The sequence below is a fragment of the Salvia splendens genome, chromosome 9 (genome assembly GCF_004379255.2).
Source record: "Salvia splendens isolate huo1 chromosome 9, SspV2, whole genome shotgun sequence".
Classification (NCBI taxonomy): Eukaryota; Viridiplantae; Streptophyta; class Magnoliopsida; order Lamiales; family Lamiaceae; genus Salvia; species Salvia splendens.
Genome location: NC_056040.1, coordinates 12,577,593 through 12,599,962, shown reverse-complemented (window position 1 = coordinate 12,599,962; position 22,370 = coordinate 12,577,593). Strand labels below are relative to the sequence as shown.

Sequence of the window (22,370 nt, the reverse complement as noted above, 5' to 3'; positions counted from 1 at the left end):
GCAGTACAGCTAGTTAAGAAATGTACGAAATGCCAAATCCATGCAAATATCCCAAGGACGCCGCAGACTGATCTATGTGCTATGCAAAGCCCTTGGCCTTTTATGCAATGGGGCATAGACATAGTAGGACCACTACCACAAGCTCCCTGGCAAATGAAATTCTTGATCGTTGCCGTGGATTACTTCACAAAGTGGGTGGAGGCTGAACCATTAGCTACGATAACAAGCTCAAAGGCATTAGATTTTGTCTGGAAGAACATAGTTTGCCGATTTGGCATACCCCATATCCTCATTTCAGATAATGGGACTCAGTTTACTGACAAAACATTCAAGAATTGGTGCCAAGAGTTGAATATTCAACAGCGGTTCACTTCAGTCTCTCACCCACAAGCAAACGGACAAACGGAAGTAACAAACCGTACTTTGGTGAAAGGATTAAAAACTCGGTTAGAACAAGCCAAAGGACAATGGGTAGAAAATCTTCCTCAAGTCCTATGGTCTTACCGAACTACACCAAAAACCTCCAACGGTGAAACTCCGTACAGTCTAGTGTACGGCACTGAAGCCGTAATTCCGGTTGAGATCGGCATACCCAGCCCCCGAACCCTTAATTTCTCAACAGAACTGAATGGCGACGGACTGAGAGCCGAACTAGATCTTGCCGAAGAAAGAAGAGAATTGGCCTTCATAAAAGAAGCCAAGTACAAGGAGCAAGTAACCCGGTATTATAACCAAAGGGTGAAAAAGCTGCAGTTTCAAGTGGGAGATCTCGTATTGAGAGACAATGAAGTAAGCCGAGCAGAAAAGCTGGGCAAACTTGAACCCACATGGGAAGGTCCGTATCGGGTGTCAGAAGTCCTGGGAAAAGGGTCTTATAAATTAACCCACATGTCAGGAGAACAAGTACCCCGAACATGGCATATTTCCAACCTCAAGAAGTTCTATTTGTAAGAGACAAGGTCCGGTCAGTCTTGTGTCTAGTTCGGTCCTAGGGTTATGTGCTTTCATATTTTTATTGTTCTTTTTACTTGTCGTTTTTTAAAAGGTTAAAATCTTTTTCGTCCTTTTTATTTGTCTCTCTATGTGCGTTTTGTCTCTTATAAATGTTACTGAGGTATATTGCTCCTTAAAGGCTGATCCCCTTTTTTTAGAGCATGTATTAAAGACAATTGTGAGTCCAAGCTTCTAAGGAAGATACAAGATTCCACAATTCAGCTTAAGAAACAAGCAATTCGTCTGAAACGAACTGCAATAAGCCGAAAACCACTCCGGTTAACTAGGGAAAGTCCAATCCAAGCGATAAAACTCGCCAAATAAGGACACTAACTCAGTCCGGTCAAAGAAGAGTTTACTTCATAAGACCGAGGACGAGTACAATAAATGAAATAAAAAATCGCTGAACTGTAAATACGCAGTGATAGAAGCGAAATTTCATTTACTAAGTCTTGTTGGGCATACAATTCCGCTGCCCTACGAGAATGCGTTACACCATTACAAAGGACTATTCTACTGTCTACGATTGCTAAAGTTGAGCCACCTATCCGAAAAATCCTCATGATGCTGAGTTCGGGCGTTCCGAGCAGATGAAGAATAAGTAGGTGGGCGAGATGCTCTGATCGACCTACCGCCTCTTCCCTGAGTCCGGGAAGTTCTAGCACCTCGGCGGCGAAGAGTCTCTTCACGAAGCATTCGCTGATCTTGCTCACTCATATTCACAACTCCTCTACGAACTTCAGGGCGTTCTTGTCTTGACGTTTCCGGTTGCTCCTGAGTCCGTTGCTGATTTGGAGTAGAAATTTGAGTAAGTGGATTAGAGGTTTGAGTTGGAGTGTGAGCATCTGTTAGCGGGAAACGGCTAAGGAATCTCTCGATTGAGGGACGCCGGGAAAGAATGATGTCGTACAGAGAAGCCAAGCGCCGCAATGATTTCACAACTTGTTGGCAAGCCGAGCTCTCCAGCACATTGTTCTTCCGGAGTACATGAAGCTTCTCCCACTGTTCATCAACTTGATTCTGAACTTCAGATATAGTCATTCCCCCGCGCCCGCAGATGAAATCTTCATATGCAGTCCTCTCAGCGGTGACAGTATTCAGCTCGGCCTCCAGATCTTTCTTTATGGACTCTAAGTCCTTATTGTTGGACTCCAGCTCCACTAAACGAGCCAAGAGTTCATCATACTTCATCTGGTCATCTATAGCTTTTTTCTCAGCTTCATTTAAAGCCAAAGAGTATAGCCGCTTCCAGTGAAGTACCTCCAGCTCCTTAGAGTTAAGAATACGAAGCAGCTATGTCAGTTCGGCATTTCAGTTTACCGAGCAGGCAGTAAACCACAATAGGAGTAAAAGAGATTAAGAAGAGCTATAAGGAAGACACGAGTGTAGAAAGAAGAATTTTTTTCATTCACAAGAAAAAATTTACACAAGGAGGGCTTCAAGGCCATTTTACAAATAGAAAGAAAGAAACTAAACTAAGAGAAGGGAGACGAAATCATACTTCGCCAGTTTCGTCTCCGGCTTCCCTGTGGGTTTCAGCTTCTTTCTCCTTGTCGACCTCGGTCTCAGCCTCGGCCTCCCTCCTCCCTCCCTCCTGCTCGGCGCCCCCATCGCCGATCTGCTGCACCTCTTGCTCGGCGTGCCCGTCGCCGGTCTGCTGATCCTTCTGCTCGGTCTCCTTGCCGGCCTCATTTTCCTGCTCACCCTCTTCTTTGAAAATTGAAGCGGGTGAAACAGGCCCCAAGGAGGCAAAGATGGCCTCCATGTTCTCGTCACGGTCAGCACGGCAATTACGGACTCGTTCAGCAGAAAGCAGGACCGATGAAGACGCAAGCTCCTCAAGGAGCGGCAGACTCTGGAGACGCGCTGCAATCTCTCGGCCATACAGCGGCAAGACGACTTCGGGTTCCTGCTCAACATTATCAGTCATCAATTTCAGCAGATCACCGATAAGGGCCGAAAATTGATTGCTCAAAAAGAGTTTCTCCGTGTAAACACGGAGAGCCTCCCCCTGAGCAACCACGGCCTCCGCCTCCCTCTGTTTCGACCGCTCTCTCTAGATGATGAGCTGGTCTTTGGCACGCTGGGCTTCATCCTGAGCCGAGATCATAGCGGCCCTTGCCCTCTCAAAGTCTGCCCGAGCCTGTTCGGCCTGGTGACGAGCAGCATTCAAATTCCTCTGCATCTCATCATAATCGCTGGACGCTTTAGAGAGTTCAACTGTGACGAGTTTGCAGAGCATATTGTTCCTCTGAAAATGGAAAAAGGAAAAAGTCAACAGAGGGGCCACAAAAAAATATAGGAAAGAAGCAAAGCCAGAAAATCAAGAAGAAAATTCACCTCTACAAAGTCCTTTGGCCATAAAAAGGGCTCAGAGATATGTTCCGAAGTGGCCGTAACCACTCCTGATCCATAACCCCCCTGGACAATGTCTCTCTCTGGCGCTTTTGGGGGTTTCTGAGTCTTCGCCTTCCCCTTTGCCGAGGTCGATCCCGGCTTTTTTGGATCCGAAGACTGACTCGAAGAGGTCTTCTGCCTCTTCGGATTCTTCTCGGCAGTGTTTTTCTGTTTCTCCGGCTCCTTTGATTCGGAGGATTTGCGACCAAGCCTGCTTAGCATGTTCACTGCCAAAAAGCAAGAAAACAAAGTTAGTTTTCGCCGCTAAAGCAGTAAAGCATAAAAAAGAAATCCTCACCCTCAGTCTCTTCGTCCGAAGACGAGGAGTCGAACACGAAGTCACCCTTGACGAGCTCAGATTCCAAATACTGTTTCCTAATCATGGGAATCTTATTGAGCCCGCCCTCGAGCTCGTCCAACGGTTCTACCCGAGGATGAGGAATTACGGACTTCGGCCCTCTCCAGGAAAAGTCCGGAGCCGCTGTCCTATTGTAAAAAAAGAAGCGATTTTTCCACATCGGCCATTTGGTTTTACAGAAGGCTCTAAAGGGCTGTAAAGGGATCAAGTAAAACCAGGATCCCTTTCTCTTAAACTGAAAGAAATTAAGGATTGCCCTCAGAGACAGATCCTTTTCTAGTCTACGCAGCTCGGCAGCAAAGGCCGATAAGTGCCTCCAAGAATTTGGAGTCACCTGACCTAAAGGAAGTTGGAAAAATTCAAGAAGCTCTACAAAGGCGGGGGGAAGAGGGAAACGAAGCCCGCATTCTAAGCAGGCTTCGTAAACGGTGGCATAACCCTCCGGCGGCGAGTTAGCCCTATGAGTGTCGTCGGGAATCACCACTAACCCCCCAGGAAGAAAATATTTTCTGTGTAAGGATATCACAGTATCCTTACTCAAAATGCTGTGAAAATATTCTACCGTCTTCTCCCCGGACTTTTTCCGGCCAGAAGATCCCTTACCCCCCCTTCCTACCACTACCTGATTCAGAAACAGTTTCAGAAGAAGAAGACATGATTCTTACTCTTTGATGGTCGAAAGTCTCTGAAGAAATTCTTGAAGAAGCGGAAGAAAATTTTACGAAAAAGAGAGAGAATGCAGAAGAAATAATTGCAAAACTGTTCCAATGATGAAGAAAGGAAATATTTTTCAAATTCGTCGCACCGTTTCAAATCCCACTTTTTCTGGATTCTCTGGCCGGATTTGCTGTCACATTTAATGCAGACACGTGCAGAGCACGTCCCCTGACGTCAGCCTCCCCCTTACACTTATCCAAAATGCCGAAGTGATTCACTTCGCTTTTCGGGGGGGGTGGTGATGGGATACGAACTAAACAACTACACAATAATTGCGAGCCCAATAGCAGTGACGGCCCATCAGCCCAAAACCCAAGAAAGAGTATCAGTTCGGCACAACCAAAGAGTTCGGTCACAGCCTATAGCTCGGTAAAAGCCGACCAATCGAGCTCAACTCTCAGATCGGCAAAAGCTGATCGGCAAAGTCAGTTCGGCACAACCAAAGAGTTCGGTCACAGCCTATAGCTCGGTAAAAGCCGACCAATCGAGCTCAACTCTCAGATCGGCAAAAGCTGATCGGCAAAGTTCAGCAGTTCGGTCTCAGTATTCGACCGAACAAGGAGATAGTGGACCCATGCAGGATCTCCACGACCTCCATTACACCCACGATCTATTTAGTGGTATTAAGCAGTTATCAACCCCCCTACCAGGGCTGCAAACCACGATCTTAGTTCGAATGTATAAATAGAACTTAGATCAGATAGACCAGGGTTAAGTTCTCTAGATCCTGAATCTCATATAGCAAATCAGTATTGTAATCTGTAAGCTAGACCAAGCAATACAAATTTGCCCTCTATTCTTCCCGTGGACGTAGATTTACCTCAGTAAATCGAACCACGTAATTTTCAGTGTTGTGATCTTCATTTATTACTTGCATTTATTCCCATCAAAAATTCGCTAAATCATCATATACCAATTGAAGAACTTGGGGAGAGCCCAAAAAAACATTCAGAAAATTGACAATATATAGCGAGAGAGGGTGGGGGGAGAGTGATGGGGCAGCGGGATAGACGAGGGGAACCGGCGGCGGCAGCAAGAGGGGGGCGACGACGACGTGTGTGAGATCCTTGAGGCGTGAGTGTAAAAAACGTGGGAGAGTGGGTAGATGTTAGTGAATAATAGTACTAGTATTAGTAGTAGTTGTTAATCTTAATTAAACCCTAGCCTGGATTAGCGGCTGATTAATTCCCTCTTCTCAATTTTGGAATTTTTTATTTTAAAAATAAATATTACCAGCGGACGTTTTCCACTACTATATTATTATTTATTCAATATCAATTTTTAAAATAAAGAAAAAAATATTACTAGCGGATGCATCCGCTACTAATTAATAGTGGTCACTGATCCGCTACTATCTTCGACAGTAATTAACTGAAGTGATAGTGGCGCCAAAATCCGTCAGGACTTCGCAACTAATTCTGCCACTAAATCTTCTAGCGGATATTCCGTTACTAATCCGCTACTAATAGCGTCAAACATCATCCGCTAGTAAATTCCGCTGGTAATCAACGAATTTTTTGTAGTGGATAGTGTTACTACTCAAGAATTGTGCACGATCTAAAATAGTATTAAATTTGTATCCTAGCTAGTTTTTGGGAATATCTTTATAATCGCTGATGGTTGAGTATGTTTTGATTCAAATTTGAATATCGTTTAACTTATCTGGGTCAAATCTGTAGAAGCATCCCCAAATTATGTTAATCATTTGAGGGAACATATTTTTAGGTCCACGAACTTTGCCAAAGTATTATTTTAGGTCTGTGAACTTTAAAAATATCATTTTAGGTCCGTCAACTATAAGTTAATATCATTTGAAGTATTTTGAACTTTTTTCAGACGAAAATGCCCTTAAGGCCTTCAAAGGGCAATTTTGACAATTCCTTCACCGCTGCAACTTTGCGTCAGAGACGTCACTTCATAGTACCACCGGAAAATGAGCACCCACCATTCTTTCCTTTCTTCTCGCAAACAAAATATAACATTCTGTGTGAATGCCTCCTTGAATCTGCGGCGATTTTAAGGGTTGCCCGTTCACGGCACAAACAATTAACATATTTAAAGCGTAACTATTTGTAGAAGTGGTCGACATGTAGAAATTTTAGAAGATATTCCGAATTAGAGAGAAAGAGGGGAGGAGAAGGAATGGGGGGAAATGTGAGAAAGAAAGAGACATGGATGAATTATTTGAGTAAATAGAGGAAATACCTCCCTCTCTTCTCTCATCGGTATGACAAAATGCATAAGTATGTCAAAGCACTTAAAAGGCTGATCTTATTGTAGCAGCGTCAGACCACCCATCAAACTAAATTGACATAATTGCCCCTCAAGGCATTAAGAGCATTTTTGGCAAAAAAATCTTGAAAATATTTAAAAAAATACCTAAAATGATATTAACTTGTAGTTAACATACCTAAAATGATATTTTCAAAGCTCACGGACCTAAAATGATATTTTGGCAAAGTCCGTGGACCTAAAAAGATGTTCCCTCTAATCATTTTTGTATCACATTTCGAGATCGCTTGATTACTGCTATCGATTATATAAAGCATCGAAGATTAGAAAGTGCATGCATTAGCTAATCTATAATTAAAAGATAAATAATTTTATGAACTTTATTAGTGAATATGCCGTTCCGTTTAATTAATTGAGCTAAAGTGCCTAGCTAGTGATCTTATCTAACATAGTAAACAAATACTAATAGAAAAATTGCACGAAGGCTACTATATGATATTTGTCAGATTAATTTGGTACTACTTAATTTCTGTTTTAATTGTATGTAATTAACGCTGTACTTTAATTCATGTATTGATGGTTCCCTTTTAAGATTTTCTATTTTTTAATCTTATGCGGAAATTTAAACTTTACTTATGTTGATTATCTCACAACAAATTTTGGACGCGCTTGCCTTTTCATTTCTTAATAGATCACTAACTCTACAATAAAATTATGTTCTAGCTAGTTTCATTATTTATAGATGTCACTAATTGAGGCATGCATCTTGTCGATGAATTTAGTGACACTTGAGGGTGTAGTTAATTAAATAGAACCGATAGTAATGCATCGTTAATTAATTAAATCGGGATACAAAAGTATGTTTAGTAGTACTACTTTTTTAAAAATCCTAATCTTATCTATCCACTTGTATAGTCTGAAACATTAATTAGTTAGGGCTGTGAACTTTGCGAGTACTTAGCATGCATGCAGGAAGGCCACACCGACCTAATCCAATCACAAATATCACATATTTATAATAGTATGTGCCAATCATTTTAAAGGTGAAAGATTCACATATTCTTTTATTATGTGCATGATTCATTATAATGTTAATTTATTGTTTAGTATTCGAGATTCTGTACCACAATCATGCACTGGTAAATGAAAAGAAGCATGGCAAACTAATGAATATAATTAGACTAGTTAATCTCACCTTGATAGCTTCGCAAATAAACTTATTGAAAAATAAAGTTAATTAGTTCTCTTCGTAAAACATCATGTATCCATATATAATATAGCAATATAATAAAATAATGGTTTAATTCCACTTATTAGGTTGTTATTAATTGAGGCCAGCACATAATAATAGTACAAGTATTCTTTTCTAAGCCACCACACAAATTTAAAGGCACATTTGCAATAGAGTTTGGCATGATTGAATTTGATCAAGAACTTTTAACACAGCCCATATAAAGCGGGAAAAGAAAAAGAAATATAAAGTCGAGAACCCCTTTTCTCTGTATATATTAGCAGATTCATTTTATTTATTATTCCCAGGAAGAATAATAATTAAAAATAACCACATAAAATAGAAAAGGAGAAGTGATTGGAAATCAATCAAGCCTCAGGAGAGGCAGCATTTTAATTTTGTAAAGAGAGCTGATCCAAACATGACATAAACCACCAAGACAAGATAAGCCTACTAAATCATATCTTCATTCATTTTATTTCATCTCTACATATCTTCAAAAATAGAGTCGAAATAATGGCCCCATCCTGTAATTGATTCCCAAGTGGCATTAAATAATAGCTATTTGTTCCATGTTAGATTTGAATTATTGCTCAATTGGAGTACGTACTGAGATAAATGTTAATAAAATACTATAAAGCTTGAATTCCTTTTTTGCCTCCCTCAATTATATGCATCAATAATATAGTAGTATCCCCCTGCAAAGTTTCCAAAAAAAAGGTATGAGCTTTTTCCCTCCAAAAAATGTTATTTCGGCTCGTTTATATAAATAGCTAATTTGCATTAATTACGCAAATACACCCCTTTAATGTACATAATTTGACTTTCAATAATAAATAAAAGTATGATCATATATGTATAAATTTCATTCTTAATTGATACAAACTCATTTAATCCATTGTAAGGAGAAATGCAATGCATTCGATACTACAACAAAAAAAAATCGTTAATGACATTTTTAATGCAGTTAAGGACGCTAATTTATGTTTCTAAATATACCATCAACGTTTCAAAAAACGTTCTTATTATTGGTGTCCCAACTAAAATTAGAGGACGCAAATGAAAGCTTACTAAAAAAATAAAAGATTAAATTAATTTGTTATTAATTTAGGGACGCTTTCTTTTACATTATAAATTGTTCTTATTTTTTAAAAATTTCAACGCAAGTAATTCATACGTTATAGCTAGATCTAATTTTTAAAAAATCTATACAAAATTGGGCAGCATGTATAATTCGTTAGCGAAGTATGAAAGATTGAAAGAGAAAAAAGGTTACCTTCGTATCTTTTTTGTAGAATTTATCATGCAAAAGTGCCCATTTAATTCACATTATTGCAAAAGTGCCCCTTTCTTTTGTGAATAAATAGGCACATACCAACCAAATGTTAGCCATAACAACTGAGATAGAGTATTATTTCAATCTCTAAATTTGCTAGAGCGATATGGCTGATTTCTCTGGACATTGGGCTCTTGCATTTGGACTACTTGGTAAACTTTTTTGAGTTCTGATTTTATCTAAATAATTCTATTATGCACACACATATAAATATATTTAGTGCTCGATCAAAAAAAATGAACAAAATCTGATGCGAATCTGCATGGTAATCATCAGTTTCAATCATGCATAAAAAGTACGTGCTCGAAACAAACATTTTTTGGTGCACTTTTTAGAGGATAATACTTTAGTATATCCACCATAGCTTAGTTTTCATGCATGTGTACGTCAATTTATGCAACCTAACTAACTACTTTAACCTAATCATTAGTTAAGATCGATATTCATAATATTTTCTTGGAACAATTAATACTATATGAAATTCTCTAACATCTAATTCTTTATGCGCAGGGAACATCATCTCGTTCTGTGTGTTTCTCGCTCCATTGTAAGTAACAAATTACTTCATGTACTAATTAAATTTTACAAATTAAACATGGATATCTATATCTCACAATTTCAACTCTATTTTCCCAGACCAACTTTTTACCAAATCTACAAGAAAAAATCAAGCGAAGGATTTCAATCGATTCCGTACGTGGTTGCTTTGTTCAGTGCAGTATTGTGGATTTACTACGCACTTCTCAAAGGAAACGCTACTTTCATAATCACCATTAACTCAGTTGGCTGTTTCATCGAGACCTTTTACATTGTCTTCTATTTCTATTACGCCTCAAAGAAGTCCAAGGTAATAAATCACTAATAGAAGGTAACTTTCAATGTATAGTTTGTTTTAAAATAATATTATGTTGTATTTATACGCAGGTAACAACTATGAAGTTCCTAGGTTTGGTTATTTTAAGTGGGATGGGTATATTTTGTGTCACTCACTTCCTAATGAGACCATCTCAACGTCCCATCGTAGTCGGATGGATATGTCTCGTGTTTTCTTTGTGCGTGTTCATCGCCCCTCTATGCATCTTGGTGAGTAGGGATTTACAAAAAAATTGTAACATTATGTATTGTATTTTATATTTTTAGTATTATAAGTTTATACGATAATTGTTTGCAGAGACAAGTCGTGAGAACCAAGAACGTGGAGCATATGCCGTTTCTTCTCTCATTTTTCCTTACAATTAGCGCAGTTATGTGGTTTTTCTATGGCCTTTTGCTAAAAGATTATAACATTGCGGTACGTAACATCCATGCACTAGATTTTGATAAAAAAATCTATTAGACATGTACATGTTCTATATCATACTAGCGGAATATGGGGTCCACTCAGAATCTCAGATACACATGCATTTGTATAAAAATACATAGTATCTACGTATTCATGTTTTTTCTTTGTCCGTCTACACAGATTCCAAATGTGCTAGGCTTCATCTTCGGCTTGCTTCAAATGGCGCTCTACGCGAGGTACAGAAACGTAGATAAAATCATGGATCATAAGCTCCCAGAAGTTCAAAAGCCAATAAGTGTTATGGAGGAAGAGAAGAACAGTATTCACAAAATCGTTGAAGTTTACAAATTGAGTTCACTTCTGAATTCAGACAAGAATGGAGTGGAAGCAACGCCGCAAACTCAAGCTTGATTTGAATTTGTACAAATTTGCATGGCATCCAGCTGCGTGTGATCATCTAATTTAGTTACTATGCTTTTTAAATTAACTTTGCCAATTTATGTGTATTAAATACTAGTATATTTGTTGATGGAACATGATGTACATCGACTTGTTCTCAATATTCTGGAATGAAAAATGGATGCCTTTGTTTTTATACATACTCCTCTTTCTTCATCAATTTAATTATTCATATATTGCTTTATGCAATGTTGTTGTCGTAAATACTCCATCTTGTAGTAAATTTCTTATCAGTTTGTGCCACGTGTATTTATAGTAGACGTAACGTGGTTAGATTGTGTACGCAATTAGCGCACATTTTATTGTCTGCTATAGACAAAAAAAATAAAAATAAATAACTGTTCAACATTAGACGAGCTTTTACTTTGAAATGTGAATTAATCCCTTAATTACTTGAGATGGAAAATTGAAGTTAAATTGCAAAAATAATTAATTGCATGTTATAGTTTGTTGTATCCAAGACACACACATATATCAAAGCCTGTATTTGTGTGCAAAAAACCCAATTTCTGCACTGTTTGTGCGCATGTATTGCTTTCTCAAGCTCGTGATTGACAGCAAAAAAGCCCAATATTTAATTTACTGTCCATTTACGTTGTTTTTTGGGATAATTATACATAGCTGTTTCATACTTATTATGTACGTAATGTGTCATCTCATCAGTAGCGGCCAAAGAGGTTATATCTATCTCTATATATTTGAAAAGGTGTCTGGATTCAATGCTACCCCTGTAAAAGCTCATTGTTTTCGTATCGCAAAATAGGATTAATGATCAAATACATCTCAAATTATTTCTAATACTATTTACTAATTGTATCAATTTTATTCCATGTTTTTCAATTTTCGAATGAAATTCCGATCTTTTCAATTTAATCAATCGTTTTCAAGTAATTATTAATCATAACAAAATTAATATTCTCTTATAATAGGTCAGCTCAGTTTCCAATTTGTAAAAAATAGTGGGACCAACTGCATTGCAAAATTAATGGATTTATTTAGTATATATATACGAAAAACTCCCGTAAAAATTTAAAAGCATGGAAAAAATAAATATATATGATTTGCATCAAATGAAAAAAAGCGAAAAAGAGTTATTGTATCGAATTTACGAGTATGTTTAAATGTCATTTTTGGTACCATTAACTCTTACCGGATCTGTATTGTATTGTAAAGAGAACATCCAAATAATAATTGAAAATTTACAAGATAATATATGCTGATATATCATCTTGATCTTAGAATTGGAAGGATAACAAAGATTCGATTCTATCGAAATTTCAACTTTTGCTGTGAAAAGTTGGGGTTTATAATTAGGACAAATATGTTTGAATGACATCAGCCTTGATATAATTGATGTCCCTGTCCCATGTTAAGGCACGTCTTCATTCATGTCTGCCGCCACCATTGTAGGAGTATCTATTAATTTACGTCTGTGTTAATAATATCATGATAAAAAAATTACTATACTGGAAGAAGTTGGGAAAATAAAAAAAATAGTTTTTGAAATATCAATTTATCATGCACAAAATCAAGAGATTTCAATATATAACTCTGAATTAACTTGAAAATGGAAGACAAATCTGAGTTGCGTTAGCGTTGCCGATTACTGATTATAATCTGTGTATTTTATTAGTTGCAAAATTCAGTGTGTTATGCCATCCTAAATATCACAACTAGTTCTCTTTTATTTTAATATTATATTATAATAAAATAAAAAAAATAAAACTTATATAGTCAAACTTTAGTCATGAGTTTTTTACTCAGAAATAACTTTCGCCTAAAGTTTAGGTACTTTTAATATTTTATTTGCAATGTTTTTAGTGCAGTGATGTAATCCAATCTTTTGTAAAAAGCGTTGGTTAATTAAAACTTTTTTCTTTATTGTGGTACTTTTCCTTGTCTCTTCAGTCAACTGCTATGGAAACGACAAAGTGAATTACATCGTCTAGGTGAATATAAATTACCCCACTTATGTATTAACCCCGAAAAATGAGTAAATTTTATCAAAGTTATTTTTTCTTATTTAAAGAACGTGACACCTTCCATATATGTATATATTCAAAAATACTCATGGCGATGATTACATCAAAATCATTAAACTGGTCCCAAAACCAAAAAGAATAAAATCGATAAGCTGGTGGTAATAATTAAGTTATCATTACATATAATGACAATTTGAAGTCCAAGTCTAATTGCGTATCGTGTTGATGCACCGCAAATTTGTTGACTTGTGTACACGTGGACGATAATGCCGCAAAACATACTGCCTTTAAAATGAACCAAATTTGAATTAACTTTATGTGTGTATGTAGACTACTCCATATAGTATTTATCTTGAAATAAATGGACTCATCAAAACCCAATGAATTAGGAATTTTCATTGGGCTAGAGCCAGTGGATCTATCTAAACTGCAGGCCTAGTACATTAAATAAGGAACTTAAATCTAACTCTACCTATTTTATTTACCTTGAATCTAATTCAATAGAAGTACCTAGTAATTAAGAAAGCGCAATTTGAGGCGACTAATTCCACCCAATAATTGGAGTCTTAATCTGTTATCAGCTTTTATATACTCCCTCCGTCCCCGAATAAGAGTCGCTAATTTCCTTTTTGGGCCGTCCCCATTAAGAGTCACTCTTTATTTTTACCATAAATGTTAGTAGGTCTCACATTCCACTAACTCACTCCACTCACATTTTATTATAAAATCAATATAAAAAAAGTGGGTCCCACATTCCACTAACTTTTTCAACCAACTTTTCTTTACATTTCTTAAAACTCGTGCCCGGTCAAACAACGACTCCTATTAGGGGACGGAGGGAGTACTAATTTGTACTAGTACTTATTATACAAAATGAGGGATTGGCTAATGGAATGAAGTGAGTTAGATGGGAAAGTGCAGCACAAAAGAAACGTCAGTTAAATGTAACAAAGGAATCAAGTGAAGAAAAAAGAGAGAATATAAGATGGGCAAGTGCATCACGTCAGTTAAATGTAACAAGTGGTGATGACTTGGCAGGATATGATTGGTTGTGTGGCTGTACAGCATAAGATAATTACTGAATAGGGCAGGAAATAAAAGGGTGGAGCATGAATGAGTCAAACAGTACCCATAAACTCTAATTGTATGAGTTGTAACCCTTATGCCCAATTGGATTAATGGTGGTTGACACATCAGATTCATCACATTTGGGTCCCTTTGTCTTCGCTTTCTCTTCAACATCTTCTCTCTCCCTCTCTCTTTAGAATATAGACATATTATGTCCTCAAAACACATTTAGTTAGTATATACTAATTAATATTTGCAGAAAAAAACTGTAATCAGAATACAAAATTTTGTGTGAGAAGATACTACATGTGGTAGCTAGTAGTGAGGAAAGCTAAGGAAATTAACTAAGAACTCTTTAATTTCACATTTGTTTATTTATTTTAAGTTGATCAGCAGAGACAATAAAATCGAATTGTATACAAAATAGGGCATGAACTACCCAAATCTATCAATATATAAAGTGTCAGTTTTTTTAAGCTTATGTTTTAGACCAGTTGCTGCAGATTTTGTAGTTACACTTTTGGTAGGGGGCGCGTGAACATGTGGGGCAAGTTGGAAAGTAAAAAAAAAATCATATTTTGTGTTGCAAACCTATTTTCACTTTCTTGGCCTATTTTTTACCTGTTTTCTAAACTATGGCACATTATACATCACAATTACACTAAGAATACAATATTTATATGAACCAACAATTACAAATCGAGATTTGTGCTTTTTTCTCCTCTGATCTTTTTCTCTTCCAAACAACCCAACCTGAAATGAAAATTCATTTAGTCTATGTGGCAGAGCTCATTTGCTGTATGATATTTATTTTGTCTGCATACCTACTACGAAAATTGTTCTGCAATAAATGGCTCTCTTGAAATTGGTACTTAATCTTCTCTTTCCTATGCAACCTGATACATAAATGGAAAAATATATTTAAACAGGTTAGCAATATAATTAGTGAACTATTTTTATATAAATCGGTATTAAAATGTGCTTAAACTGTTCGGTAAATTAAAAGCAGAACAAACAATAGGCATGAATTTACTTTATTTAATATTTTTTTAAACTTCTAATTGATTTCTAAAATTGCAATTATTTGATACAATATGAATGATTAAAATCACAAGTTCATTTTTGTTTTTGGAAACCAAATACTAATGTTTTGATGCATCTAAATATTGGACTTTATAACCTATTTTTCAGCATAGTGAAATGAAAGACTAATAATGCATCTAAGTCTTATGTTTATTGCTTAATAACCCTAAACCCTAATCAATTGAAAGGCCATGAAATCTATTTTAAACCTGCCTCTAAGACTACTACTGAAGTATGATTAATTATAAGAAATTTAAGTTTTAAACCTGGAATGCAGGCATGATTGATAGAATCAGAAGTTATTTGGTTTGTAATATTAATGAAAGAATATAATACCTTTTGTATCTTCTTATTATTAGTTCCTGTAGTTTGCTGATCATGAAATATAGTTGCTTCAACTTCCATGCATGCCATGTCACCTGTGGAAGATTGTAATAATCGTGTATCTTAGCTTTTTTATCTGACTGCTTTCTCTCTCCTTTTTGCTGCAGAGAGTGGCTCCTTTTTGCTGCAGAGAGTGGCGGCTATTGTGTTCTAATAGGGTTTTAGGCTGACTTTTATTTCACCGACATGCCACATGTATATATATTAGAAGAATAGGTTAGAAATACAAATAATAAAATTGTCCTGAGTTGTATGTTTATAACCTTATGAAATTAAATGAGCCTAACCTTACAAAGTCATATTCTAATTTTGATCCTGTACATATATTATGCATAAAATGAGTGAGAAATATTTTAAAAACGTTTTTATTATTAATTACAGAAAATAATATTTAAGATTTTTTTTTGTTTTGATATGTGGAAATACTCGCTCATCATTGTGTCTTATTGGGAAACTGCATTGGTTTATTAAACAACATGCTTAGTATTGTTTCCTATAAATACCTTAGCAACTCCACAAATCTCACTCAACACTCATTCGTATTCCACAAATCAGTAATATCAACAAGTGAAAATTCAGTTAGCACCAGTTTCTCTTACAAAATCACCTCTTTTTAGTTATTTGTTTATGTTCTTGGCTATGTTCAAGTTATTTTTACATTTTTTGTTGCTGTGAATAGTCGTTTATTATGCGAGCACTTCTTAGCTGACTAAAGAACAGTTATTTTTACCTTATCTAACATTTGTTTGCATTCTTTGATTCCTTAATCGTGCTGCCAGTTGTTGTGCTTCCATTCTTTATCTGCATTTTCCTAAATTGAAGTTATTTTAGTAGTTTGTCAGCTCTTTTCATGAGTTACTGATCCTCCTATATTTGTTTGTTTAAAATAGGAAATAGTAAATCAAGAATGACACCTTTCATAACCTTCCTCGACAATCTTCATCCCAGTTTCTCTAACTCTATCACCAAGGTCAGACGTGTCCAAATTTTTTATGGATATTCTAGTGACAAGAATGATTACATTTTAGAATTTGTATTTTCATGATAGTAAGGTATGTTTAGTTTGAGAAAGCAAAGTATGTTGTCGAAATTGTAAGGAGACAACAATGTGTTTCAAACATAGGAATATCTTTTCTTTTTCTTTTTTTATGTATAGGGCAGCAGAATACTCTTTTACCTACTGAACATACTCTTTTAATTAATACATACACATGTTCTAGCCTTCTCAATGTCATTGCTGCAAATGACCTCTGGTCATGCTTATCAAGATCAGTCTACCCTTCCTGCGCTCTCATCTTTCTTCCTGTTTTGAAAGGTTATGACTCTGCAGAATATGACATAATCATTTGCTTAGATAAGGTCAAAGGATACTCCCATAGATTTATGTAATGATATAAAGCATTAAAAAATCATATTATAGGTTAATACCTTAGAGACTATTAATCAGTTTTAGACCAGCACTGTGTGGAGTTTTATTAAGATGCTAATCTTTTTACCATTTTCAGATATTACTTGAGGTGTACCTCAAGGCTTATGTTATGCATACCAATTTCCTCACCTGCCCTAAGTCATCTTTACAGTACAAGTTCTAGACTAAGTAATTGCACCTTCAGTACTATATCTCCCATAAAGTTTTAACTGATTTTATCTAAGTTTAATTTCCTTAGCAAATGTAAGACCTATGTGGAGAACAAGTATAAGTACGAATTTAAGCACAACAATCACACGAAATATGAGCATAAGCTCATTGCTAAATCCTGTATTAAATCTTTAAATAATCTGAAAGTGTGAAATAATATGTGGTTTACATTCTGCTTCAACACTGAATGCCACTGCCACTTTTTTTTCTGTCAGTTGGTAGTTATGTTATACTACTACCTAATATAGGAATATATACAATACTAAATGGTTTTTATAGATTTTACTCTCTACCTATTTCACTTATCCAGTATATCCTAATATTGTTGATTTGGTCCTCCTCCCAGCAATTTATAAAGCACTAATATTTTTGAAGAGAGGTTAAAGAGATGAATAAAGAATAAAAAAAATTAAGAAAAAGAAGAAAAATTAAATCTTGAGACAAGTGCAGTATATTATTGAATCTTGGTAAGACTGAGATTGAAATATTTCCAAAAAATGTATATTTTCTTCTGCAGTGCATGCAAACATGAAATATTTTAAAATTTTAAAATATTGTCATATCAAAAAAGAGATGGCATACATGAAAATGTATTTAAGAAAATTCTATAAATCTACAAAATGAATAAAGAATTGGAGATGGATAAAGAATAAAAAAATAATAAAAAAAGAAGGATAATGAATAAAGAATAAAAGTGCAACAAAACAGAATCAAGACAAAAAAAAAACCAAAGACCACTTACTAGACGTAAAGGCCAATATCTGAAATGGTTCAGATTTATTTTAAAATTTTAGAAAACCAATGTCCAAATTAACTTACAAAGGAAGTTTCGGTTCTCTATAAATACCACTTCTAAATAGACACTATTTGCATACTAACTGCTCAAATGAAAACAAATAACACCATATTAGATGTATTTTTTCACCAATCTGCATTCCATCAGGAAATATTAAAGGTCATCACTGCAAAAACTCAGGCCAAGATTGTTAGGGACACAGGGAAGAAACAACCATTACCTGATGCTGGCCAGTGGCGGAAACATGTAGTTTTTTACAATATCATCTTGCTTATTTTGAGAATTCCTACTGATGTCTATAGACATCACATTTTCTGAATCATAATCGATCTGTTTTTTCGGATAATTAATTTAATTTTGAAACTTTCATTGATTGCTCAACTAAAATCAGCCAAAATATGAATCTATGTCTTACCTTGGTTTGAAATTCTTTGATTTATTAAAGAAGCCTTTGAATTATCCTTCTTCTTCGTACGCTGTTGGATTTCTGTGAATCCTTCTTCTCCAATTCTTCTCTTTCTTCTTCGCCGTCTCTTTGAACACCGATCTGTCTCATTTTTGCCGATCAATAGAATTTGTGGTGGATCGTTGCTTTTGATGGGTTTTGCCGATTTAAATTCTCTATCGGCGATTGTGCTGGGCAACTAGATGTCGGCATTGGTGTTCTTGATTTGATTTTTGCCCGTGAGGAGTAGATTTTGGTGTTCTCTGATTGTTAAGGCATTTTGGATTAGGGATTTTGGGATTCTGTAAGTGTGTTATTTGACTTTGGTTTAGGGCGACAGAGATGAGTGTGTGATTGTGTTTTTGGCCGTGCTATGCACGGGACAGAGACAATTAATCTATTTGATTGTACTCAAAATATGTTTGTACTAATATGATTAATGATCATTAATCTTTTTTTTTCTTTTATTTAGAGACAATTATTAAAGTTTTCTTAATTTAAATTTGATTTTAATGCTAACGTAATCTATTTGGGTGAAAAGGTTTGTGCCGTTTTTCTTTATTTTATTTTCAATTGTTGGGCTTTCCACTTCATTTCATTTAGCCTACTCTATAATAATGAATTTGATCCAGTTCATAATAATTTAGTTGGGCTAACATAATATTTTTGTTAGCATTGAATATGAAGTTTTAGATTTTAGTTTGTAAAGATGAAATTGGTAGCAGTAATGATTTTACTGTTAATATAGTGTATACAGAAGTGTTTCAAACTTATGAATTTTTTTATTGTTGTGTTAATTCTAAGTGTTGTTTCTACATATGAAAATGTATGTTTTCGTCCCCAAAACTTATGAACTATTTATTTATTTCAAGTCTTAGATTAATAAGTGTTGTATGATTTTTTTTCACAAATTAAAAATGTACTTCGTATTAAATTGTGTGAGATGCGGAAATCTTTTTTTTAGATTAGTTCGAGAGGATCATATTTCTTTTTAATTTAGTAGTACATTTTCCTTTATTCATATATCTTATTTTATTTCATCTACCCATCTCTTTTTTTTTATTTCTTTTATTTAACATTACTATACTCATATTAGATATTAAGATTGTATAAATCGTATGCTAAGTATGAAATGGTTCATTTATCGTATTTTGAGATAAGTACATCTTTTTTTTATATTGTTTATAATGATATGAATAGTTGTATAAATCGTATGCTAAATATTAGAAATTATAATCATATAAATCATATGCTAAATATGAAATGGTTCATTTGTTTTGTTGATCGAATTTATAATGAACTATTTACTTTTTTCAAATAATTTTATTTATTTACTTTGGTATTTAGTATTTCTCAATCTTTTGTTTGTGTATCCTATTCTATTTCTATTTTTTTTCCTTATGTCCTTTCGTTACAGTGGATTGATAAATTGATAGATATAGAAGTAGAAGTATGTTTTTTAAATCTTTATAATCTTATGAATACAAAATTTAAATAGTTTCTATTCTTGATTTGCAATAATTTTTACATTTTTTTCTATATATTTTTTAATTGATTTAATTTCGTTTAAATATATTTTCTTATTTTTTGAAAATCATTTGGTCCGTGCATAGCACGGGTGGTAACACTAGTTAGGTTAAATGGAGCATTGAGTGGGTGAAAAAAAGAAATTCAGGTAGTGATTAAACCCAGCACTATAGATTGTTTTTTGAGTCTTGAACAACTGTAAAGATGAAAACAAGTTGAAATTCACCCTCCCACCTTCAATCCTTCATCTATATAAATGATCCTTCCCACAACCATTCTCACTCACCTCATCACTCATTTTATTCTAAGGCTATACAGTGATCCCATCATCTGGAAGAAATGGCTGATTTGGCTTTTGTTTTTGGCCTTTTAGGTACGTATTATAAACTACCATGCAGAAACATGCAACTCATTTATATCATCGTCACATATATAAACAATGAATATTTTCTTGAATTTTTTTATCCTCAGGGAACATTGTGTCGTTCATGGTCTTCCTTGCTCCAATGTGAGCTTCAAATCCAAGAATTTTCTCTTCATGATTATCATATCCTATAAACTTATATAATGACAAATTAGTGTTAATTTGCAGTCCCACATTCTACCAAATCTACAAGAAAAGATCAACTGCAGGCTTCCAATCCCTCCCGTACATCGTGGGATTGTTCAGCGCTATGTTGTGGATGTACTACGCGTTTCTGAAGCCCGACACCACCCTCCTCATCACCATCAACTCGGTCGGCTGCTTCATTCAGTCTGCATACATCTGCTTCTACCTTGTTTTCGCCTCCAAAGACACTAGGGTAATACTACTTATTAGACAAAACTATTAATGCACCTTCATCTTCCATTTTATTTGAACCTAATGAACTTCATCTTAATCAGATTCAAACCGTGAAACTGATTCTCTCGTTGAACGTGGTGGGATTCGGACTAGTTCTATTCCTAACTCAATTCTTTGCCAATGAATCAAACCGCGGCAGTATTGTTGGATGGATTTGCCTTGTTTTCTCCCTCTGTGTGTTCGTCGCGCCTCTAGGCGTTGTGGTAAGCACCTACACATATATGCAGTGATATAATAATAGTTATCATGAAAGATAGTCTAATTAGGGTTTTGGTGATTTGCAGAGACAAGTGATAAGAATGAAGAGCGTGGAGTACATGCCGTTTCTTCTCTCGTTCTTCTTAACCCTAAGCGCGGTCATGTGGTTTTTCTTTGGGTTGCTACGCAAAGACTATAACATTGCTGTAAGTCTTTTAACAAAGATGATCAACAGCTCAAATTATGATACATGAAACCCTAATTGCTTTACCTTGTATAGATTCCTAATGTTCTGGGATTCAGCTTCGGGGTGATTCAAATGGTGCTTTATCTGATGTACAAAAACGCGAAGGAAGGAGGCGTGCAAGTGCCTGAAGTAGTAGAGGTTAAAATAGAGAAGATTAGTGAATTGAAGGAACAGATCATTGATGTTGTTAAGGTGGGAGGAATGACTTTGGAGATTATTCCTTTAGGCGCGGACGGAGGCATTATCGTTGGAGGGGATAAAACCTGCAGCCCGGAATAACGAATCAGAAAATATGTGTGTTGAATTAGCTAGTGTTAGTATGGTCTTGAAGTGGCATAAGGGCCACATTGCTTTATTTCATTTCTAGATTGTTATGACTTTTGGATTTGATTTATGTTAATTAGGTTGCTTTCTACTTAGGTGTTTCTCATTTGTTAAGGTCAAGTGTAATGTATGCTTCACTTAATCAAATGCTGCATAATTATCTCTATCTTTTATTCTCGTGTAGTAAAGATTTGAAAAGGCCAAGAATTAACAGTTAGAATTGTCCCCACAGTTTTGGCCTTGAACGTGGTTGTGCAACTTCATTTTTCATATTTTGTCATGACATAATTTAAAAATAACTGAATCTGTTGCGAGTCCAATTGCTGAGGAATTTGGTATAAATCTGACGCCTGAAAGTTACAAGCATGCTATTCCAATTTGGGTTTCAATTTTCAACTCCTTTTTTGACTTTTACTTTATATACATTTGCGTGACCAGTCTAAACATCCGCACGACTAACGACTGCAAAATTGATTTTCAGAATTGAGAAAACTGTCGTTAAATAGTGTGATCATAGAAAGAACAAAAAAAATTTTACACTATAAAAACTTCGAAACAGGAAATATTGTGGATTGTGATGCACTCGCGTACGGACACCAACATATAATAGAAACAACCAAAAAACTAGTATGTACTAAATTAAGAAAAAACATGTGGCAATTTAGAGTTTAATTTAGACCTTTACTGTAAACGAAATCACAAAAGGGCAAAAATACTTTTTCAATGACATTAGATAAACTGCTTTGTTTTGCAAAGAAATATCATTGAAGCTAAAATTTCTATATGAAATGGAGTAACATTAATCTCGTTGCGGGGGGTCTGTTCAGT

At 35.3% G+C, this 22,370-nt stretch overlaps 2 protein-coding genes across 2 annotated transcripts; both read left to right on the top strand.

Annotated features, from left to right (window-relative positions):
• The first annotated feature begins 9,329 nt into the window (after positions 1-9,329).
• Positions 9,330-11,143, top strand: LOC121746743 (bidirectional sugar transporter SWEET14-like). The gene is made up of 6 exons (XM_042140667.1): positions 9,330-9,416; positions 9,775-9,811; positions 9,901-10,111; positions 10,189-10,347; positions 10,436-10,555; positions 10,727-11,143. The coding sequence occupies exons 1-6, from the start codon at positions 9,371-9,373 to the stop codon at positions 10,955-10,957; spliced, it is 804 nt and encodes a 267-aa protein (XP_041996601.1). The 5' UTR covers positions 9,330-9,370; the 3' UTR covers positions 10,958-11,143.
• Positions 11,144-20,212: 9,069 nt separating this feature from the next.
• Positions 20,213-21,708, top strand: LOC121747053 (bidirectional sugar transporter SWEET10-like). The gene is made up of 6 exons (XM_042141035.1): positions 20,213-20,302; positions 20,401-20,437; positions 20,522-20,732; positions 20,815-20,976; positions 21,058-21,177; positions 21,252-21,708. The coding sequence occupies exons 1-6, from the start codon at positions 20,269-20,271 to the stop codon at positions 21,495-21,497; spliced, it is 810 nt and encodes a 269-aa protein (XP_041996969.1). The 5' UTR covers positions 20,213-20,268; the 3' UTR covers positions 21,498-21,708.
• The last annotated feature ends 662 nt before the right edge of the window (positions 21,709-22,370 follow it).

Coding starts and splice junctions, on each gene's coding strand:
- LOC121746743 (XM_042140667.1), top strand. CDS start 9,371: ATGGCTGATTTCTCTGGACATTGGGCTCTTGCATTTGGACTACTTG. Junction 9,812..9,900: donor TGTGTGTTTCTCGCTCCATT/GTAAGTAACAAA, acceptor CTATTTTCCCAG/ACCAACTTTTTACCAAATCT. Junction 10,556..10,726: donor TAAAAGATTATAACATTGCG/GTACGTAACATC, acceptor CCGTCTACACAG/ATTCCAAATGTGCTAGGCTT.
- LOC121747053 (XM_042141035.1), top strand. CDS start 20,269: ATGGCTGATTTGGCTTTTGTTTTTGGCCTTTTAG. Junction 20,303..20,400: donor TTTTGTTTTTGGCCTTTTAG/GTACGTATTATA, acceptor TTTTATCCTCAG/GGAACATTGTGTCGTTCATG. Junction 20,977..21,057: donor TCGCGCCTCTAGGCGTTGTG/GTAAGCACCTAC, acceptor GGTGATTTGCAG/AGACAAGTGATAAGAATGAA.